The 23,271-nt window shown below is 38.3% G+C and overlaps 1 protein-coding gene across 7 annotated transcripts in view; it reads right to left on the bottom strand.

Moving 5' to 3' along the window:
• Positions 1–582: 582 nt before the first annotated feature.
• Positions 583–23,271, bottom strand: part of ZNF366 (zinc finger protein 366) — a 34,814-nt gene continuing 12,125 nt past the window's right edge. For 5 of the 7 annotated variants that reach the window (XM_032676044.1, XM_032676041.1, XM_032676042.1 and 2 more), the window contains 5 exons: positions 19,749–19,818; positions 13,960–15,288; positions 11,680–11,871; positions 5,870–6,044; positions 583–3,916 (listed from right to left, as the gene is read on the bottom strand). In XM_032676044.1, coding sequence (XP_032531935.1) covers positions 3,381–3,916; positions 5,870–6,044; positions 11,680–11,871; positions 13,960–15,258 — 2,202 coding nt within the window. In that variant the 5' untranslated portion in view covers positions 15,259–15,288; positions 19,749–19,818 and the 3' untranslated portion in view covers positions 583–3,380. The remainder of the gene's footprint in view (positions 3,917–5,869; positions 6,045–11,679; positions 11,872–13,959; positions 15,289–19,748; positions 19,819–23,271) is intronic. The other 2 variants (XM_032676046.1, XM_032676047.1) reach the window with 1 other exon arrangement.

The raw sequence follows: 23,271 nt of genomic DNA, 5'->3' as shown, positions 1-23,271 counted from the left end.
GAATCACAGTGTCACAGAAGCATTTATGTTGGAAAATACCTCAGATTATTGAATCCAACCTTTGACTGAAGACCAGCAGGTCAACTAGACTGTAGCACTAAGTGCCACACAGTCATTTCTTGAACATTTCTCAGACATTTCCAGGGATGGTGCCTGGCTCACCAGTGTTGAGGACAGAGGAACAATCACTGCCCTGGTTCTGCTGGCCACACTATTGCTGATACAGGCCAAGATGCCACTGGCCTTCTCGGCCACCTGAGCACACTGCTGGATAAGGTTCAGCCTCTGTCAACGAGCACCCCCAGGTCCTTTTCTGCTGGGTAGCTTTCTAGTCATTCTGTCCCCAGCCTGTAACGTTGCCCGTGGTTGTTGTGACCCAAGTGCAGGGCTCGGCACTTGGTCTTTTTGCATCTCATTCCACTAGCCTTGTCCCATTGATCCTGCCCATCCAGATTGCTCTGCAGATCCTTCCTACTATCCAGCAGAGCAACACTCCTACACAACTTAGTGTCATATACAAATGTACTGAGGGTGCACACGAACCCTTCATCCAGATCACCAATAAGATATTAAACAGGGCTGCCCCCCAGTACTCTGGGGAGTACTGTGTTCCACTGGTGACCGGCTGCCAGCTGGATGTAACTCCATTCACCACCACTCTCTGGGCTCAGCCATCCAGCCAGTTTTTAACCTAGCAAAGAGTGCACCTATCCAAGCTGTGGGCTGCCAGCTTCTCCAGGAGACTGCCATGGGAGTCAGTATCAAAGACTTTGCTAAAGTCCAGGTAGATAACATCCTATGATATTAGCTGCTGTGAGCTGAACTCTGCTGAAAATTTCTCCTTTGTTCCATTTGCCTGGACTGCTGTTGGTACATAATCGTTTGTTTCTTTCTTTCTTGGTAAAGATTGGTTAGCTGTCCCATAGCACTCTCCAATGAATAGACAACAAGGCTTTGCAATGGAAGGACTGAGTGCTTTCCTGCTTTACCCACCACAGAAGTGAAGGATTTGTTAAGTTCAACCCATCTGCACGATTACCATTCTAGAAATTGCAAAGAGATTTCTGATCTCTTGCTTGTTCTTCCCATCATGAGAGCTAATATGGCTGCAAAAGCGGAGTGGACTGATCTGTAATCATGCATAGCTGGAAACTACACCACTGAGACAGAGACAATTCTAAGACTCAGTGACTCCCAGCTTTTGGCTGTATACATTCTCAAATGGGAGCTTTTGTCTGACAGAGACAAGATAGTGCCAAGAAGGTAACCGAAGGTGTTGTTCCCATTTCTAAGGGACCATCTCCTAGACTATGTTGAATTTTTGCTGGATCATTTCCCCTACTGTCTAAGAAAGAATGCAGTTACACTCATTATTCTGAATTTTTTTCAGAATAATGAAAAAATTTTTTTCAGTTTCTTCTGCGTGACCACAATGTCTTCCTTGAAAGAAGGATAGCTCCTTTTTCAAGAGGTGTCATCTTACAGCTGCAGCAAGGAAGAGTGTATACAGTAAAACAGTTCATTCCTGAAAATCATGGCTATTTATAACTGAAATACACTCAGTTTTCAAAGTCTTCTTTAATTCTAGGTTTAAACTGACCTACATTCCACATCAATTTGGCATACCCTTTATATTTTAAAATGCACATCAGTTTTAATTATGTAAGTTAATTAGATTTAGAAGAGTCACCCATATGTTACAGTTTCTTTTATCAACAGCTTTTTCTGCTTTTCATTCAGAATATTTATTATGCCATGTTTGAGCCTTGGAAAGTGAAACCACCTTCCCCAACCTTGGACTACACAAATCCAGTTTTATTTGAGGAATAAAGACTTCTGTGCTGTGAATGCTGATTAACTGGTAGGTGTGAGAATCATTAGTTTGAAAGGTATGTGTTTTCTTATAGTGGGAGAGAGCTGCAGCTACTTGACTATAGTCTTAGCAAAACATAAGTATATGACTATATTTAATTATAACTTGCTATGTGTTGAACATGATAGCAATGTATTCCAAATCAAGAACTTGGCAGGTAAGTGAAAAAGGCAGTAGTATTTGGAAGAGAATTTTAACCTTTTAAGCTGGGATGTGGGAGGGACATAAGACAAATTTTATGACTTATTAAATTTTTATTTCTTTATAAGGAATAGCATGGTGCAAGGCTGTTTGCTTTCTATCTTGAAGATGCAGAAATTAATATGCTGACCAAACTATTCATGCAAATAATGAAAAGTTGAACGGAATATGCTTTAAGCATCTTTGTTATGAACATGTAATTGTATGGGAATCAGAGGATGAAAAGCTGGGTGTGACGGTAAAAACAGTGTAAGTGAATTCTTCTGAAAGGCATGGACCCTCCTCAAGACACATTGATAAGGGAAAATTTCTGCCTTCAATAAGAGGAAATCGAAAAATCAAAAACTAGTTTTACTCTGTGAGGTACTGCTTGTCCTATAGGGGTTATTTTTACCTTCTAAAATAAAAATTGATCAGACCTGTGTATTTCAAAGTTATCCTTCCTAGTCATGAAAAAATGAAGAGATAAATGGCAAAACTGCATATTTTTTTCAGTGCAATTACTCATATTTCTTGATGTGTAATTATAGCAAGATTGTGAATGCTGCATGCTGCTGCTGCCCATTAGATGTGTTGGTCTGAGCAGGCAGTAGAATGAAATGTCAACACAGTCTATGCTATTTCACTTGAAGAATTACTGAATACTCTCATATTGACTGAAACAAAACATGAACATTCCTTGTGCCAGAGGAAGAGCTTTTGTAATAAATTCCAGTCCTTTCAAAGCCTTACGGAGCTGCCCTTCACTGCGTCCCAAGACATTAGTATTTCTTCTTAATTTCTTTCCCAGTTCTCACTATAAGTGATTGAATTAAGAGTCACTTCAGTAAATCAAAGTATTTGGACTGTGTTAGTTCTGAATGTTGACAGCATTTTCATCCGTGTCACATTTAATAGTACTCTGGCTTATAATGTGAAATATTTAGTATTTTCAAATGTTTTTGAGACATATGGCTAGAAGTGTTCATATATAGCTAGTCAGACAATAAATCAGATGCTAAAGTATGTTGCTTTCTGCTAACTAGAAAATTGCATGTAAGTATCTATCCCCATATAATAGAAAATAAACTTCTGTACCTAACCCATTGTCTGCTTTTACATCAAATGGATAAATATAAAAGTGTTATTGTTCAATATCTATTGCATTTCTCAGTGGCTTTTAATGTATGTGTTTTACACTAAATTATTTTTATCTATTTGGCTTGTTTATTTCTAAAGAATACTACAGACTTCAGGTCCTGGTAAACTACAGTTCATGTTAAAAACTCTCTGGTTCCCATTTTCCAGCTGTTTCAAAGTGTCCATTTTACATGCCTATAAGCATTGTTTGTTTTTCCATTTTTCTTTCCAGCAATTCTTTCAAACTCTTGTTCCTGTGCTTGAAATACAAGTAATCAGAGAAAGAGTGGCCAATTCTGGCCTTTTCAAAGGATCTAAAGCTGAGATGTTCTTTGTTGTTTGCAAGCTCTCCCTCTCTTTGGCTCTCCTCTTTGTCTGAATTTCCTATTCTCTTCCTCAGTCCTCCCTCACTTAGCACTTCTTCCTTCTCATTGCAGGAGGACTCTCTGAAGTCCTTCATCATGGACTCGGGTTTGCCAGAGAGATCTTGAGCCACACATAGCTTGTTGTCATCATGATGATACATGACAGGGCTGTACCGCTCTGCCTCATAGCAGTTGTCTTCCTCTTCTTCCTGGCACGAGCTTCCCTTGGCACTCTCGCCATCAGAATGAAATGAGATTCCCTTCCCTTGGCTTTTCTGGGAAAGATCAAAAGGCTCTTCCTGTTCCAAACTTTTCAAGACTTTTGTCTGCGACAGAGCAATTCTTCCTCTTCCAAAACCTTGCAGTGGTTTGAGGGGAGGAGAAGAGGAAAAATTTATATATTGGAAATTTTACTACTTGATACATGGTTAAAAAACAGATTCTGAGGTGGCCTTCTAGTTCATACTTTACCTTTGTCTTCCATTCAGCTACCTCCAAGTACTTCACTATTTGCATCTCATGGCATCTCCTTTGAGATGCTGCAAAAAGGAGTGCTATTCTATACACTTCACAGACAGGTCAGGACATGCAAAACATTGTGTTATACCTACCAGACTCTTGATGAGGCAGCTAGGAAAAAAAGTGAAATGGTCTGTCCTTTTATAAGCTATTTTTTACCAGTGAACCTATCCACTTCCTCCTTCCTATTCTTTTTTAAATGAAAACTTTGATCTAAAGCATTACAGTAGATAATCCAAGTTCAGGTTTTATATATTATTTTTCCATAGGAGTGGAAGATACTGAAATTGTGTTAATGTAGTTGTTCTCTGGACACTCCAATTCAAAGTTAATACTTTAAGAATGAAAAGACAATAAAGTCTCAGCAGTCTATGACCTCCACTCTCCTTAATTTTTCCTTTCATCCACTGAGAAACCAATCAACTGAAAAGCTCTATGCACTAGATAGTGCTTCAGCTTGAGGAAATCATTATAAACAAATAATGATTTCAAGCAGTATAGAGTAAATCCACATGTACTCCTGGATCTGATTTGCCTTAATATTTGTCAGAGTGTCTTTCCTCTTACTGGAAATATAGATGTTACCCAGGAGGCAACTGTTGACTCTAATATGCTGCAAGCACCAGGAGGCACTGAAGAAGATCGGGATACTGTAGGCACAGACCATTTTCATTAAAGACTAGTGACAGCACTGGGGCGAGGATTTCACCTCATAGTAAATATATACAAAAGTCAGTACTTTACTTGCTTTTGTTTGCTTTGTTTGTTTTTTTTCCCCTCGGTAATTGAATCCAGTTTCTGAAGAATCTATGCAGTCTCATAAGATAACAGATACTACTTTGCAACAGACTGTATTTGTTAAAATGGTTCATAAGCAAGTGGCAGGCCTTACAAATTATCTTCTGCCTGATAAGCCTCAAGGGATGCAGAATCTCTGTACAATGAAAGGCTCTTAGCAACCTCCAGTTCCAAGTAACTGTCTAACTAGCATGGTGCTGTAGGAGGTTTACAGAAAAAACACACTTATTTAATTACCCATTAAGATGTTTGTACATTTTATATCAAATGTCATTAGAGTAATGTAGTGTAATTAGAGTGTTCTACATATGTGCTGGACTGCCTTAACGCTTGAATTTGAGGAACACTAAGAAATCTTCCCCATTAAAGAATTATTTATCCACAAGTCTTAAAAAACACATCTTGGAAAATCAAACTCTCAAAACAATCTTCCCTAATTCCTCCACTTCTCTAGTTAGCATTGACATGTGTGCATACATAAGGATAACTTTTGGAATGGTACATGGCAGATGGCAGACAGGAAATGCTTTGCAGGATACCGTGGGTAGTCAAAAATCCTTGTACTTTGAAATGGGGCAGTAGTATCTCCTGTTCATGTACTCCTTTGTAAATTGGGTCTTGAGCCTATGGCCTTCACCTGACATCAGCTGTGCCAATACAGTACAGAATAACCAAGGCTCTTGGATGTAGAGACACTCAGCCTTCCATCCGCATTCCAGACTGGAATCCAATAGGCAGTGAGCAAGACCCATAAATGTTCTAGATTTTCTGCTTCTGTCAATTTAGGATTAATTTATGATTTATTGAGAATCTCTGATCTGTAACATTGTAGTAATATAATTAATAGCAACTTCTCAGGCTTATGGGATTCTATCACTGGCAGTAGCATAGGATCCATGGTTCAAGTTTGTGGATCTGTAGTACAAAGCCCATTTGGGTTCACTGATATGCATCTTCAGATCTCACAGAAAACAACCTTTCTGAAAAATATTACCTTGCGAATGAAATCCTCTTTCCATGACCCCGTGTTTGACTTTCATGTGTCTGGTTAGGTTCCCCTTCAAGGTGAATTTGCTGGGACAGTAGAGGCACTTGAAAGGCTTACTATCAGAATGCAAGTGCATGTGTCCCATTAAATTGTGCATTCTGTTAAATTCCTTTCCACACAGCTGTAAAAACAGTAAAAATGAAAATTATTAGTTTGAATCAGTATTTACTAGGAGAACATTTTAAAAGGAAGTAAGACCTACACTTTTCTACTTTAGCCTTGGCAGCTTTTGGCTGCAATGTGTTTTTCAAAGTTCCAGGCAATAATCCTACAGACAAGAATATGTGTTTGAGTACCTAAAGCCCTCTGCAGTGCTGGCTTTTATTTAATTTGGTGACCAAGACACACAGTCAAGGATTCCCCAAAAGCAGGCAATGTTGTTGTAAGGAGGGGAGAGATTTAAGTGAGTAATCTGGTAGGCTCTTAACTTGAATGACATTCAAAGTATAACTTTCTGGCCTGGCGAAGCATTTAATTTGTAGTTTATAAATCTAGCCTTTAATCAAGAACAATGCCAGGCAGAGATGGAGATAAAAAATAAAACCAATTAAGGGTTTCTGTGACACAGTCAAACAGAATATTACTTCTCCTTAAGTGGAAATTAAACAGCTGCATATTTTGCTTAAAGCTAGAAAAAGCAATTCCTTATTTTAGTTTGTTTCTTGCTCACCCTTTTTTCTCTGATCCCTTTATCATTTTTTTATCAAATTCTGTGTTTTGATGTCTCTGGTGAGTAAGCTGGAATGTAAACAGTCATGAGGCTGCAAGAATGACTCAGCTTTCCCTGAAGCATGTTCCTGCCAGCTCAAGCCATTGATCCTGCAATTTTTCCTTTGATGGAACAATAAGGGTCAGTTTTTTTCATTGTTGTTGTTTATCTAGATGAGTCCTTTTGTAGTCTGGACTCTTATAAAACAAATGTATTCTCAAGACATGAGAGTTTGACATCACTATTACAAGTATCTAGTTTTATTTGCCTTCTGGTCTTTCCTTATCAGGATTTATAGTTTTATTCATGTTCAAGTGGCTATTTCCATCCTCTGCAAACTTCTGTATGTGCTTTCTACTTCAGCTCCTTTTTTTTTTTTCTGACTGGTTCTACCATCAGATTTTATTTTTTTAAAATGATCTTTATTTCTATATGAGCCAGAATCACCATTACTGAGTAACTGAAACTTCCATCTAGCAGGGTAATCATCTGGCAGAAAATTACTAAAAAGAAATTACTAAGATTCCACCACATTTTTTGTATAATGGGAATTCTAATTTTATTTTTTTTGATATTGTAGAAGATCTGATATGCTACTTGTAGATTCATATTCAGAAAGTCATCACCTGGAACACCTGGATGAAATGTAGATAGTGGCATTATCATTGGTGAAACAGTACTATGTGTTTTGCATCTTACACTCTCTCTTGAGGGAAAATTGAATCAGTTCATTTATACCAAAACTTTGCAGGTGTACTGTTTCACAATTAAAATTAGAGCTGAGCCAGTGCTGCAAAAACAAAGACTCTGGAAATATTCACTTGTTTTTAAAACAAATATTTGCTTCAGCTACATATGTTTTCTTCCATGATTTTCTCTCTGCAATTTTGCTAAAATGAACATTCTAGCAAATAAATTTATCAGCAAGACAGTAGGAGGGGGAAAAAAAGCCACTGGAAATGAATTATTAATTTTTAAAATAAGGATATCTGGTTCCAAGGGTCATCCATCCATTTAGGAAAGAGTATTATCTCTTCTTTGCATTCAAACAAAGATAATATGCAGGATTGCTTATATTCAGAGCAATGAATGCACCAAAAAAATACTCTGAAAGTGCTGAGGGGAAACAAAGAGGAAAAGTACTGATGAGCCCATAAAATTTGCAAGGAATAACAGCAGCTGATTGTATCCTGACAACTGCTGGAACAACCTATAATATGTCAATATTAATCTTGCAACAAGAATACCAGTAATAATAGCTTTCTAATACCTCTTACATGAAGGCTTGTGGTTATCTGCTTATGTTGTGGCTGACCTATATTGTCACCAGATCTTGCTTTCCTACAGCTAGGTCTTTATTTTTCTATCTAAACTGGTGGCCAAGGAAAACCAAGTTGAATAGGCGAGTGGCTAGAATACTTCATGCAAATCCATATCTTTATAGGTTCTTGAGTATTAAAACTGATCTAGTAGGAGCATTTATTTTCTTCTGTGAAGTTAATATTTATCTCTCTTTCTTCATAAAGAAAAGAAAAGGGACTTCATAAAGGATAGTTCTTTACAATATAAAAGTTCTTTGTCTCTGAATAAAGTTGACAGATTTTTCCATTTCCCAAAGTCAGGTGTATCGTAGGGTTGTGTAATGTGTTCTTGCCATGAAATCTTCTCTGGATACATGAGGAAATGGCACTAGAAGGGAGAGGTGTGGCAGGAAAATTAAAGAATTGCAGATATTAAAATTGTGTTTCAGAATGATGTTTCTGTGTGTCATGGTCTTTGTTTAACTGCTCCTTTTCAAAAGGTGCAAGACACCTTTTGGATGAATGATCCAGAGGGTAAAGGAAGCAGGTTTTTGGTCACATGCTGAAAGACTGCAACTCAAAGCTGGTTGGAGTACACAGCTAATGCTTAATGAACAGCCTGAGTGTGCATATTGAACTAGAAGGTTGTACAAGATTTCCTTTCTCACAACAGGGTTGTGAGCACTGATGACCAGAGTGAGAAAGATGACAGTTGCATGGGATGGAGCTCCAGCAGAACTCACTACAGAGCACCATAGCGCTCAGGGAGATGATGTGGTTTTATGCAAGAGAACTTGGGATGTTGGGAACTTGTGGATTTTTTTGTTGGGCTGTCTACTCTAGACAAGATAAAATTAAAGCCTTGAAGAAATAGACCTCAGCTGCAAGTCTGCTGAACACACTTCGTTGCACTCGCTGATGAAAGGGACTTCAGTACAGTTTGCTAGAAGAATCCTGCATTAGTTCAACGGTAGATTTTGTCTTCCTAAGATACCACATGAAGTATCACACCTCTAGATTTGTCAGCCTGTTTTGTTTCTTCTCAAAGTACTTCTCTCTCACATTTTCTTTGGTTTTGAACTCTTGATTAAAACACACAATTTTAGATGGGAAAAAAGTAGAGTTCAAAACATCCACTGCGAAGTGTATTTGGCTGGGCTGGAAAAAAATCCATTGCATTCTTTATTGGAGGTCTGAAACACTGATTACTCCAGCACTAAAAACAACAGTAAATTTCATGGAACCTTCCTCTACAAGTCAGAATTAGCACTGTTGCAACAGTTGGTGTAACACCTTCATAACTCTTCAGTCTTTTTTTTTCTTTAACAGAAATAAACGCGACAACATGGGCTCAGGACTTTAAATGTTACAGGGAAGTTCACTCTTCAAAGAGAAATCAAACACAGATGAAGGCTGCAGCTGGATGAGGAAACAGAAGGGACAACTATTTGCTACTCCCTCACTTCTGATAGTCTGTGCTTAGCTGTGATTAGACTCATAGGAAAGCTCATGTTTTCTTTCGCTGTGAGAAAAAGGTAAAGAAAACCATTGCATGTGGTGAAATAGAAAGGCTACTGCTGTGCTCTCTTTCCTTTGCATTCTTCTTCTTTTTTTTTTTTCTTCATAAGAAGGGTGTTCCTTTCCTCAAAGAGAGAGGGAGAGGGAGAATGACTGTAAACTGTCCAAAAGGACCGTGAGAAAACAGGAAGCTTTGAAAAGTACAAGAGAAAGCAAGATGAAATCTATTTGCAGGCGGTTCCCCGGGGACATGTGAGCCATTGTTAAGCAGGCTGTTCATACAGCTATATCCTTCCTTCTGCTGAGGAGGAGCTTGGTGCCAAAAGGCTGCTATCTGGTCACTGCCTTAACCCTCCAAGTACCAATCAGAAATATTTGCTTTCAAGAGTGTTTTGAGGGTTCTGTCAGAGAGGCAATGTCAGGATGTTCCTAATGACCAAGAGCAATTCCTGATTCTGCCTTTTCTTGTTGCTGCAGTCTCCACTCTCAGGGGCACTGATGTTGATTCAGACCCCTTCAGCCACAGGAGAAACAGGTTCACTGTGCTTACTTGTTTCTTTCCTCCTAGGAACACTGGGTGGGGACAGAAAAGCGAAAAAATAAGAAAAACAGGTGTTCCTGCAGAGCTTTTGTTACTGGTTGGAAAACATTCTAGTGATACTCCATTTCCCAGCTCCAGTTATTGCCATCTCCAAGTTTTAATAGTCCACCATCATCAAACACTAAGCTGAACACAACCTTCCAGCTAATCTGCACATACCTAAAAAATTGTGTGGGTCCACATACTGCACCCACAACAGCTGATCAAACAATTGAGTTTCTTTTCTGAAATTTGAGGATTCAGAAGAGGACTTTGACGACATGGGAACAAAAAGGCAGGTTTCCAGATGTTTTCAAAGAACGAAAATCTCCAGCAGACTTGACATGAAACTCCCCAAGCTTTTCAGTAAAAAAATTTTTTTATCAATATAGAATAATGTAAGCCCAAGTATACAAAACAGCATTTTAATAGGACATAAATTAGGAAAAAACAAAACACCAAAGTTAGAAACATTTGCTGCTATTTTTTCAAAATAAAATGACAAAGCAAAATGAAGTCAGAAAGATTTTCTTTTACATTTTCTTATTGAAATTAGTACTGAATGTTTTGTATTCCTATGGTATTTTAAAGTTCTATGGTTTCTGAAGTGAAATCGTTCCATTTAAAATTTTTCGTACATCTCTGTTTCTTGATGAAATGTTCCTTTTAAAAAAATATTCTATTCCATAAAGATGTAGGATGAAAGACTTTTAGAAATTGCTTTCAAATCAGTCTTATATAGAAATTGAGTGATATGTTCTATTCTGTATTTACTATTGATTAGAGTAAATTAAATTGGGAATAAAATCTACAACCTTTGACTTCACAAGGTATGACTATAGTAAGGAGCCATATAGGTAGAAAAAGGAACTTACATAGTGTCCAATACTGAGTAAGAATATAAACATGAATTATCCATAAAGAATATATTAGAGATAAACAGGGTCAAGAAACCCTTAGATTTTTATGGGGAGGGAGGAGAAGAGAGGATGGAAAGGAAATGTCAGCCTTCAATGTACTGGAGAGAAGCAGCAAACTGGAGTTTGCAAAGGATCATAAAAAAGCCAGATGGTCTCAGAGGTTATTCTGCTAGCATATTGATGTCCTGCCCTGAATTTCAGTCTGGTAATTACATTTGGCCCATTCAAATCCCTTCTGTAGTTGTATTTTGCTGTGGGTTTTTTTGTCTCCTTTCTTGAAGTGTTGCATAGCCTCACTGTGTGAAGTTGTGGCTGCTGCTTTTCCATGATCCTCTGCAGGATGCATGACTTGATTTATGGTTTTAGGCAGTGTGTCAAGATATTAAGGACTTAGACTTCTGTTTGGATGGTTGTACAAAGCAAATGTCAGATATTGTCTTGTCCTCAAACCTCTGTGGCACTTAACTGATCACAAAACAAATCAAAACCAAAACTACGTGAGGATGAAAGTTACTGGTATTGAAGAGGAAGGGACTAAACCACAGGTATTTAATTCTGTTATTTTGTACTACATAAGAAGAACCTGGATAAATAAAGAAAACCAGAATGCTTTATGCTTATTTAAATGCAGTAGGTGTTAACAAGTCTTGTTTTTCTAATTCTTTGATAGATGATAATATCAGAGACATAAAGTGTGGATTAACCCCTCTGTCACCAAATGCACTTACCTTGCATTTAAAGGGTTTGACATCAGAGTGAACAATCATGTGGGCCTTGAGAGTCTGCTTTTGCACAAAGCTCTTGAAGCACAAATGACATTGGTAGGCTCTGATATTGGTGTGGATCAGTACATGTCGCTTCATGTTGGCCAGCAGAGTAAATTCCCGGCCACAAATTCCACATTTGTGCTCTTTTACACCCTGCAAGAAAAGAAAAATTCAGTAGATGGAAAGTTTTTTAGATAATTTAATCATCAGTACAGCGATTTATGAATTATTTATTCCATATTAGAAAAGTAGATAATAAATTATTTCACTTTTAACATTTGTTCAAGAGGTATCAATGTAATTTTTCCTGAGAAATTCTTACAAGGTTCTGAGAAGGAGAGAAGTAAACCAAAATATAAGCTTAATGAAATAATGAAGTTGGTTTACAAATCAATGAGACAGTCAGTGTCAGTGCTTCCGTGTCTTACTCTGCTGCTTAAGTAAAGTATTGGTCAAATATGTACATTTTTTTGACCAAGAATAAAAGCTAAGCAGTTATAAGACTAAAGCAGTAGTTGCCTTTGATAATTGAGCAGCACTGGATTATGAAAAAGTCATAACCCTGTTCTGCAGAAAGCTATAGAAAATAGCCTGAAGTAACTGAGAAGTAGTCAAGCAATGGTACCAAATAAGATTAAATATTTTACATTCATAGAAGAGGAAAAACCATATATATTCTTAGTGGGGTTTGCAGTAACCCTAATGAATGATCTCCTTTTATATGAGGTTTATAGGGCATTTTTATTACGCTTTATGCCATATACTCAATACAAAATGCATAAATCAGTCTCTTTACACCTGTGTGGTCTAAATGTTAGCTTCTCAAAAAGTGATTCAGATATTATGAAAGTCAAAGAATTTGCCACCAAAAATCTTAATAGTTTGATTATGACTTGCTGAAGGTATAGGGATTTACTAGTGAGGTGCTGAGAGCAATTACTCCTCCTGCAGGCTCTCTTCACAAAGACATGAAACGACTGTCAGTGATTTTCACAGTTAATTTAAAAGCTAAAACTGTGAACATCACCAGGAGCTTTGAGTGTCTGCTTATCTGATGTGAGGCTTGGTTTGGTGAGCTAAGTACTGTAAACTGTGTTCACAGCAGAATCCACCTGCAGCTGTGGACAAAGAAGCAGAAGCTCTGTAAAGGCACAGAGACATTTCATTTCCTGTGACTAAAGTCTTCAATTAGTGGGATTTTGCATGGTAAATCCAAAGACCAGGGAATCTTCAAGAAAAGCAAAAACTATAATCATTAAGCAGGAAAGAAAAAGCAAATATGGAAGTAGAGGTTGTTGGTTTTTTAAAAGAAAATATGTCTATAAAACTCAAATGCTGTAGCTTTCTGTATTTTTAATGTTTTTCATATAAAAGCCAAAATTCAAGATTTAAAGGAAAAATATGCAAATCTGGAAGCAATTTTTTTTCTAAAATGAGGGGGTTTATCTTGTCTTAACAATATTTTTGTAAAGGTGGACAGTCAATTTCTGAGCTTCTTGAATAGAACAATTACATTTTCCCTGTTTCTGAAAGCAATCTTTCTGGAAGTGCTCCAAAGTTTGCTTCTACCCTAAACTGACTGTGTTGTCACTATTGTCAACAGTGGCAAGACTGCCACTTGATATGAATTGGCTGCGATTATGGTCCTGCTTGTCCATTTCTATTAACTGGCAATCTGGATAACTTATGCATGAAGGGGAATTTTCCTTAGGATTTTTTGTTTTTAAATTCTCTCATTATAATTGTTCTTCAAAATCTGATGAGTAATAATATACTTTCTTTTGCTGCAGTCTACTGCAAACCGACCTAGTTCCTAATTAAGAGAACAAAGCAGCAGAACTGGATTTCAGTAAAAAAAATTCTTTTAAAATTTTTAGGGCAGGGGGTGGTGGTGTTTATTATACAGCTCTGCAAAATTATGTTATGTTACAGAAGATCATTCCGAAGACAGAAGCCAGAGAGATGTGAATACAGTTTTGGAAAGTAATACGGGTAGTTTAATTGAACTCCTGTTTATAATGAAGTTGGTTTGTTTGTACTTTCTTAAGTCTGACAGAGACACCTGGATTATAGTACCACCAGCAGTGCTGGGGGTTCTGCTCTACGTAAGTATGGCAAAAGCTGGCAAAAGGCCACATGAGGCTGTATAGTCTCTTCTCTTTCCAAGGAGGTAGATACCTTAGTAGCCTGTAACCCTCCTGCTACCTTCAGATGCAAGATCAGAGTGCAACCCGTGCTTACCTTGTGAGTGAGGGAGTGTTGTTTCAGGTGGTGGGGCTGCACAAACTCCATGCCACATTCAGTGCAGATGTATGGGCGGATGTCTTTGTGCTTCATCATGTGGTTCTGCAGCTGACTTGGGTACTGGAAGGTCTTATCACATTCAGTGCAATTGTACTGTATAGGACCACGGTGGGTGGTTAGGTGTCTCTTCAGCTGGGCCAGAGTTGGAAAGTCCAGACCACACTCCACACAAATGTTCTCTCGGCCACTCTCATGCTTAGACTCATGTGCTTTCAGCTCACTGGGATAGGCAAAACCTCTGCCACAGATCCTGCAGTTGTAAGGCTTGATGTCACTGTGTTGCATCATGTGTCTCTTAAGGTGACTGGTTTGAGTGAAAGCCTTGTGGCACACCTGGCACTTATGTGGCCGAGTGCCCTGGTGTGTCAACATATGTGTGTGCAAGTGGCTCAGCTGCTTGAAAAGCTTGCCACATCGGGTGCAAGCATGTGGCTTAATGCCACTGTGCCCCAAGATGTGGGTGACCAGATTGTATTTGGATGTATAAGACTTCTCACACATGGGACATTGCCAGCGTTTCTGTTCACCCCCCACATCAACATAGTAACTGTCATCTATCTGAAGGTTGACATCTACTCTTTCAACTTTCTGTTTGTTTTCACCGCTTTCTCTTACTTCAGCCCTCCTGAAGGGTGGTTCTGGAGGTCTTTTCATTTGAAAGGGGTTCCTGAAATGAAAGTTTGGTGGTACAATGAAAGGAAACATTAAACCAGGGTGGACTTTAGGATAATAAGGGTAAGGAGCCTGCATGAATGCTGGGCTACTAGGCCATGCCATGTTGGGCTTCACTGGTTCTTGCTTGATGGGCTTGGCTCCAAAATGCTCCAGAGTTCTGTAGAACTGAAAACCAAAGTTGCAGAGGTCAATCATCTGGGAGCTGTACTTGGGCTGTGCTGGCTGTTGGAACACCAAGGGGAGACTGGAAGAGCCTATGTCATTGTGATTGTCAGGTCTGTCTGGTGGTGATGAGGAATCCTCAAGGGTGATGGAAGGTGGCATTTTTGTTGGCATGCTCTTGCGTTTCCGAGACCCTCCTTCCAAGGACCCCTGGAAAGATTCCATGTTTTCAAGAGGAGGAGGACCATAGCGGAAATGCGAAAGGTGTGTTCTGAATTCTTCATCAAATGGAGTTGTTCTGTGTGGCTTTGTAACAGGGTTGAGTGGCTGCAGGCAGCGGGAGAAGGGAGAGGCTTGGGTATTGTCCACATTAAAATCTGTTTCTTCGTTCTTCATCATACTCGATTTTTTTCTGTGTGGTCCAAATTCCTTAAAATAAGCAAAAAAACAAAATCTCTTTATTTCTTCCTGTTCTTTTGGGTTTAACATTTTATTGACTATTTTATTGTTTTGAAGGTTGTTGGCTTTTTTTAATTAAATACAACCAGGAATGTCTTAGACCTATATAAGACAAAGGCATTTTGAAGAAGAATTAAGTTTCTTAGTGAAGAACAAAAAGGCTTTGGTCTTCCTGAAGGAGATTTGGTTGTTTAAATCAAATTTGACTCACACAGCATCCTTACAACATAAATATTCCGTACTGTGACAACTACTCTGCAGCTGCATCTGTATGGCAGTGTTTCTGCTTAATTTAATTCAGACAGGCTGTTTGTGGGCAAAATTCTGTCCTTGGCTGTGCATGCACAGTCTCTAGAAATTGGCGGTGCATCTAAAGGATATGGCAATACAAACAGCAATGTGGACATTTATTATGGTTGTGACATGAAAAGCCAAAGCCAAAAAATATTAAACTTCTTTGTATCATTAACATGTGCTACTGTGAGAGAAAACAATGGCCAAGTGATCTAAGGACACTGTGTACCATCAGATTTTGCGCCGTGTTTCCTGACTTCTCTCACTTTGTATTGTAATAAGAAGGCGGAGATTAATTTATTTTCTTTGTTTTAATCCCAGAGATATTTACCTGGCAGATTTGGGGGAGGAAAGACATTTGACAACTCTCCAAATTATATTCAGTTTAATAGTTTTTTTTTTGTTTCTAAACAGGTGGGCAAAATCTCCACTATAAACCCAAATATAGAATTAATATCAACAAACCCCAGGGATTCCACAGTAATTGACAACTAAGAATGCTCTGAGCTTTTCTAGTGATACAATGTGATGAGGCAGATTAATAATTTTCTTCTGGCAAAATTTTATATCCCACTGATTATACAGATGTCTTTTTTTGGATTTGGGGTTCATCTAAAACATTGGTTATAAATTTTGGTTCATCTTAAATAAGGCTGCTACCTTTTCCCTTGTCTTTCTAGAATCATAGAATCATGGAATCCTTTATGTTAGAAAAGACCTTTAGGATCGTCAGGTCCAACCATTAAGTCAGCACTGCCAAGTCGACCACTAAAACATGTCCCTAAGCTCCAATGTCTACATTTTTTAAATACCTCCAGGGTTGGTGACTCAACCACTTCCTTGGGCAGCCTGGTCTGGTTCTTGATTGCTTTTTACATGAAGAGGTTTTTTCCTAACATCCAATCCAAACCTCTTCTGGACCAACTTGAGGCCATTTTCTCTCATCCTAAGGCTTGTTACTTGGGAGAAGAGGCCAAGCCACATCTCACTCACTCATTTCAGGTAGTTGTAGAAAGTGATAAGGTCTCCTCTGAGCCTCCTTCTCTCCAGGTTAAAAAACCACAGACCCCTCAGGCATTCCTCCTCAGACTTGTGCTCCAGACCCACCACTGTTTTACTTCTCTGGACAAGCTCCAGCTCCAGGAGTTGCTTCTTTTAGTGAGTGGCCAAAACTGAACACAGGATTTGAGGTGGGGCCTCACCAGTGCCGAGGACAGAGGAACAATCACTGCCCTGGTCCTGCTGGCCACACTATTGCTAGTACAAGCCAGGGTGCCATCAGCCTTCTTGGCTACCTGGGCACACTGCTAGATCATGTTCAGCCACTGTTGACCAGTACCCCCAGATCCTTTTTTGCTGGGTGTCTTTCCAGCCACTCTGTCTCCAGCCTGTAGTGCTACCTGGGGTTGTTGTGACCCAAGTGCAGTACCCAGCACTTGGTCTTTTTGAACCTCACCCTACTGGCCTCAGCCCAACAATCCAACATGTTCAGATTGCTCTGCAGATCCTTCCTACTCTCCAGCAGATCAACACTCCCACAGAACTTAGCAATTGTACTGAGAGTACACTGTAACCCCTCATTCAGATCATCAATATAGATACCAAACAGGGCTGGACAAAGCACTGAGCCCTGGTAAAAACCACTGGTGACCAGCTGCCAGCTGGATGTAACTGCATCCAACACCATTCTCTGGGCCTGAACATCCTGACTCTTTTTTAACCCAGGAAACGGTGCACCTGTCCAAGCCATGAGAAGCTAATTTCTCCAGGAGAATGCTATGTGAAACGGCATCAAAAGCTTTACTAAGTTCAGGAAGACGACATCCACACCTTTTTCCTCATCGACTAGTTGGGTCATCCTGTCATAGAAGGAAATCATACTGGTTATGCAGGACCTGCCTTTCCTAAACCCATGGGCCTTATCCCCTGGTTGCTCTGTACTTGTTGTGTGATGGCACTCAGGATGATCTGCTCCATAATTCTCCCTCCAGCCTTTCCTGTAGATGAAAGTCATATTTACTGACCTCCAGTCAACTGGGACCTCCCCAAATAGACAGAAGAGCTAGTAAATGATGAAAAATGGCTTGGTGAGCATTTTCACCAGATCCTTCGGGACCATGGGCAGATCCCATCCAGTCCCATAGACTTGTACAGGTCTAAGTAGAGAACAACAGGTCTGACTATTAAAGACTGAAGCAAAGAAGGCACAAAATACCTCAGCCTTTTCTTCATCCTTTGGTGCTATGTTTCACTCCACATTCAATAAGGAATGAAGACTTTGTTCAGCCCACTTTTTGGTGTGAATGTATTTACAGAAACATTTTTAATTGTCTTTTGTGGCAGTAGCCAAATTAAATTCTAGCTGGGCTTTGGCCCTTCCAATTTTCTCCCTGCATAACCTCATGACATCCTTGTAGCCCTCCTGAGGGATGCACTTATATGAATGTGTGTGTGTTTGTGTACATGTATCTAGCCAACCAGGCAGAGATTAGGCTGGAAAACTAGACACATTTTCCCTCTATCATCTGTGACATGTTGATGCTATTTATAACATCATTCTTGGAAATGCTGGGTGGAGAATACGAATGGAGTACTATATACACTCCTATTTCTTTCTCAGGAAGCTCCATGCTTGATAAACCTTCTTCTAAAGATAGATAAAAGCAGATCTCTGTAACCTAGTTAGGCCATGGGGAAGAGAAGGCATCTTTAATAACTTCTTGCAAACACATTGTTTTTTTAGAAGGAATAGACTGTGGAATTATCTTTGAGATAAAGCGTGAAGCTAAAGGCTCAATGACGAAACTCTAAGACAGAAAATTTAGACAAAAGGATCAAACAATACATGAAGAGGGGGTATTAATTGAAGCAAAAATTGAAGGATGTCTAAACTTATGATTCAAAAAATACATCCAATAGAGGAAAAAGATTAAAAAATTGTTACATCTTGGACAAGTATCTAATAATTATACCATAACTTGACTTTCAGTTTCTAGCTCACTGACTGGAAATATCATACACATATGTACACAAAATAGAATCATAGAATCATAAAACATCCTATTTGGAAGGGCCCCACAAGAATCGAGTCCAACTCCTGGCCCTGCACCCCAAGAATCACATGATATGACTGAAAGTATTTTTCAAACACTTCTTGAACAGCCTTAGTGCTGTGACCACTTCTCCGGGGAGCCTGTTCCAGTGCCCAAGCACCCTATAGGTGAAGAACCTTTTTCTAATATCCAACCTAAACTTCCCCTGACAAAACTTCGTGCGAATCCCTCAAGTCCTGTTACTAGTCACCACAGAGAAGAGATCAGTGATTACCCCTCTTCTTCCCCTCACTAGGAAGCTGTAGACTGCAATAAGGTCTCCCTTCAGTCTTCTCATCTTCAGGGTGAACTAATAAAATGACCTCAGCCACTCTTCATCAGGCTTCCCCCAAAGCCTGTCACCATCTTTACAGACCTCTTTTGGGCACTCTTTAATAGCTTTATATGCTTCTTGTATTGTGGCACCCAAAGCTGCACACCTATATTTGTGTGTATGCATACATAGCATGTATGTTCAATCAGAGAGGACTTTGATCGACTGTTCATTCTACTGTTTCCTTGTCACCCTAACTCCCTGATCAAAATAAGGAACAGTTAGATCTTGAAAATTTTTGGAGAAAGGCAAGGGAATCACCTGAATACTGAAAAATTCTTCACTTCTTTCCACAAGAAAAAAATACTTTAAAAATAATTTTTAACAAAGTTAAACTCACACAATTTGAACATAAAATATGCTTGTAGACCAAAATCTTTCCTTCTGGGGTCTGTCCCTCAAATATCTTTCAACTTGTGTATCTTATTTTTTCCCAGCAATATGGGTATAAAATTCTTCAAAAGGCATGTAGCAATTGAGAAACAGCTATGTTATTTACTGCTTTTGTTGGATTATTGAAATGCTGCCAAAATACACAGAGATGACAGTGAGTTGTGTCTAATTGCTCTCTTGTCTCTTGTCTGCCCATTACTCCCTTCTTCCACAGCCAGTTTTGTGCAGTTTCATTCTTTCTGGAACACGCAGTTACGGCAGAGGCTGCAGAACTCCTTGAAATTACTAGAAAGAAATAATTTCCTTGTGCTACTAACCTTTCAGTGCTTTCACTGAGCATAGGGGTTGATTTCACTGTCCACAGCTACATGCATCACAGGACTAAGCCTACAAAGGAAAGCGTTTAAATAGTCAGTGACCAGCACAATCAGAGGTGCTATATAATCCAACACAAGAGCACTCCGAAGGAAAGGGGAAGTCTATATATGTGGATCGCCCTACTGCTTTATTTTCCCCCTTGAATCTACCAACATCTATAATGTATAAATTAATTCTTTCTTCTTTCATTCTGGCAGCAAAACATTGCTAATTTGAAGGGAACTGTGATCTTAACCTTGTCCAGAACTGAATTCTGTAAAAACATGAGTCCTGAAGAAACCATAGAAGAGACGACAGATGTGACCACCATGCAAGAAGTAGTTAAGGAACAGAAAGACTAAGATTAGCTCAGTTGGTTAGAGCATAGCGCTAATAACAGCAAGGTTGCGAGTTTAATCTCTGTATGGGCCATTCAGTTTGGACTCGGCGTTCCTTGTGTGTCTCTTTCAACTCAGAATATTCTGTGAAATAAGAGGGGAGTCCCTCTTCCTTAAATAATTTCAGTAGAGAACTTCAAAGTTTTTAATAGTTTCCCAATACATTTTTTCTATCTAACTGTGCAGTAGCTGCTCTCATTTTAATACTCAACAACAAATTAGGAGGGAGGGGGTGAATTTATTTTTTTATTATTATTATTTTATATTTATTATTATTTAAATATTTTTATATCTGAATATCACCTACGGGTCTTCTATAAAGTGCTTGTTTCTTATACAAGCACTTTAAAGTATTCTTCTTTCTATAGAACGTCATATTTAAAATGTAGTGCTATATAGTGTGATTCTAAACATTGGATGGTCATTAAAAATTCTAGCTTTCATCAATAATATTTCAGCTCCTAGGTTTTGAAAATTTGGTCTGGAAAACTCGCTGAGACAGAGTTTTCCATGCTGTATTGTCACTGAAATATAACACTCCCTCCAAAAAACCTGGCCCTCCGGAGCTTACTAAAAAGTCAATTTCTATAGAAGAGACAAGCATCCTCACAGTTTCTTTCTTTATGTAAAAAATATATATTTGGAAATACACTAGTTTGAAAAATAGAACCAAAAATTATGTCTTCCTGTCCTTTCAAAACAACAAAAGAAATGTGACAATAAGTTCAGATAGTTGTTGAAGTATTTCCAAAATAAAATATCTATGCAGCAGCTAATAATGTTGTTAACTTTCATGAAGGAGGAAGAGAGTTTAATACAGAATATGAATCACCATTTACTTTCTCATGTTCGCTCACTTCTACAGACAAAGGATTTAAAAAAGTATGCAAATGCTGCTATTCACTCTACAAGGATTGTTACAGTGTCCAGCTAATATTCAGTAGTGGAGTCAACAGCAAATTTTCTTTCGACTTCAGTAGAACCAAGATTCTTCTTCCTGTATGAAAATGCCTTCTATCTGTACATTAATAATGTGTCCAGCTACAACAATGTGAGGTTGTAAAGTTTCTCAAAGTTAAACACTGCCTATTACTGTTGTGATCTTGCTCTTGGGCAACACAGTTATAAAACCAGGAATGAGGCCAAGGTGAGCAAAAGTGGTATGTACCCTCTGACAAAAGGAAATAGTTTACTTTGTCACAATGTTTGCACTTATATTTGTTCTTTCAGAAGGCGGCGAAACACATGAAAATGGAGGAAGTCTAAAGGTGGCTTAATAGGCTAAAAAGCTTCTCTTAACTGGAAGAGAAGTTCCATGTTTAATTGAACATGTAGGACTGCAGAACCATGACCCGTAACAGTGCATGTTTGCTCTCCTCTTGAGAACTGAAATATTGGCATCTATAAGGAAAAAAATGAAAAAATGTGTTGGATGTGGGAAGTATTAGGAACAAATTTAACACTATTACATTTCTTGAGCTAAAGTTGAGCAGTTCTTGAGCTTCAGCCTTATTCAACTACCACCTGGGGTTTTCTCAATCACTGGTTTTTTGTCAATCATTGTTACGGTGATAATTATCATTATCTTAATAGGTTTAATAGGCTCTCAGTCTGTACTTCCAAATATATTATGTTTTTAAATGTACTCAGTCATACAACTGTTGAACTAAGCACCAAATTACTTACACAGTTTTCTCTCATTTACTGTTGTTGCAAAACTTGCATCTGTCTGAGGATCTGACAAAGAAACTTTACTATGATGAATCCATTTCACTTCAACAGTGAGAAGGTGCTCTCTGCTCAATGACACACTGTTTTGAGCTATTTTTCAGACTTTGAAAATGCCAAAAATACCTATATAAATGTGAATACATCCATTAGTGGTAATCAAGTATTTTCATTTAGTACACATCTGATCCCTCCTTACAGTTTTCCTTGCTATTTTCCTTCAGTGGCAGTATGAACCCTTCCAGACAGAAGGTAAAAGATTGTGTTCAAACCCATAACAGAACTTCTCTAAAATCAGTGTCAACCCTACTGTCCTATTCTTTAGAGAAGTCCGTGCGAGCTGTATTTTCTATCCATGTTCTCCATGCATAAATATCCATGTTTCAAGCACACAATTTTGAAAAATTGACTCTATTAACGTATACTGAGTGTATGTTAATATGTTCTATCTGAGTATATAAACTGTGTGCATGTTATATGTAAACTAAATATATGTTAACGTACACAAATCAGCCTTGAAGATTTTATGCTACGGTATTTGAAGCTAACCTAAAATATTATTTACATTTTAAATTAAGAGAGTACTTTTTTTGCCTCAATCTGGAGATGGGAGAAGACAAAACTTTGGACTAACTTGTAAAATTAAATGTGGTTTTAGGGAAAGTATTCAGAATCAATAATTGCGGATACTGATTGTAGAGAGACACAAATGTTGTGGAAGCCTTTAGAAAAACAGGCTTGAGCTGGAAATAACAGTCATTGAGTTTAGTCAAATCTTTTTCTATACCACTTCTACAAACACTTGTTTTCTCACTTTCACATGCATGTAGACCTGGTGTCAAATGAAGTCCATGATTTAACCATTAGCATAATTGTCTACTGACATAAGGCTTCTTGCCTCATGTTTTTGTGAGACAAATATCTGCTTAAATGGAGAACACTATCAAGATAAAAGTATTGTCACATATATCCCTCTTCCCTTTTTGGATTATCATCATTAATAGACTTAGAATTGAAAACAAGTAAACAATTGTTCACAAAAATGACTTGGAATGACTGAAAATGAGAAGTGGACTAGATCAGGTTTTTTCTTCCTACATTAGTATGATAGTACCAAGGAGCTCGCTGTCTTTTCACTTCTCCCTGGGAAATTACCTTCGTCTGCTGGTATCAGACTTCAAGTTAAAACTTCTTCTTTCCACCAAGAAATGTGGGGGGTTTTTTTTCAGTAAATGCTTGGTAAAGTGATCATCTTTATAATTCTTCTTAGGGCATAATCAGAGCTCATTAAGGTTTATGAGAAGACTTCCAATGAAGTCTGAAAGTAATTCTTAGAATTTTTTTTGTTATGGATTCT

The sequence above is a fragment of the Chiroxiphia lanceolata genome, chromosome Z, assembly GCF_009829145.1.
Source record: "Chiroxiphia lanceolata isolate bChiLan1 chromosome Z, bChiLan1.pri, whole genome shotgun sequence".
NCBI classification, from domain to species: Eukaryota; Metazoa; Chordata; class Aves; order Passeriformes; family Pipridae; genus Chiroxiphia; species Chiroxiphia lanceolata.
This window is presented reverse-complemented; position numbering and strand designations above follow the sequence as displayed.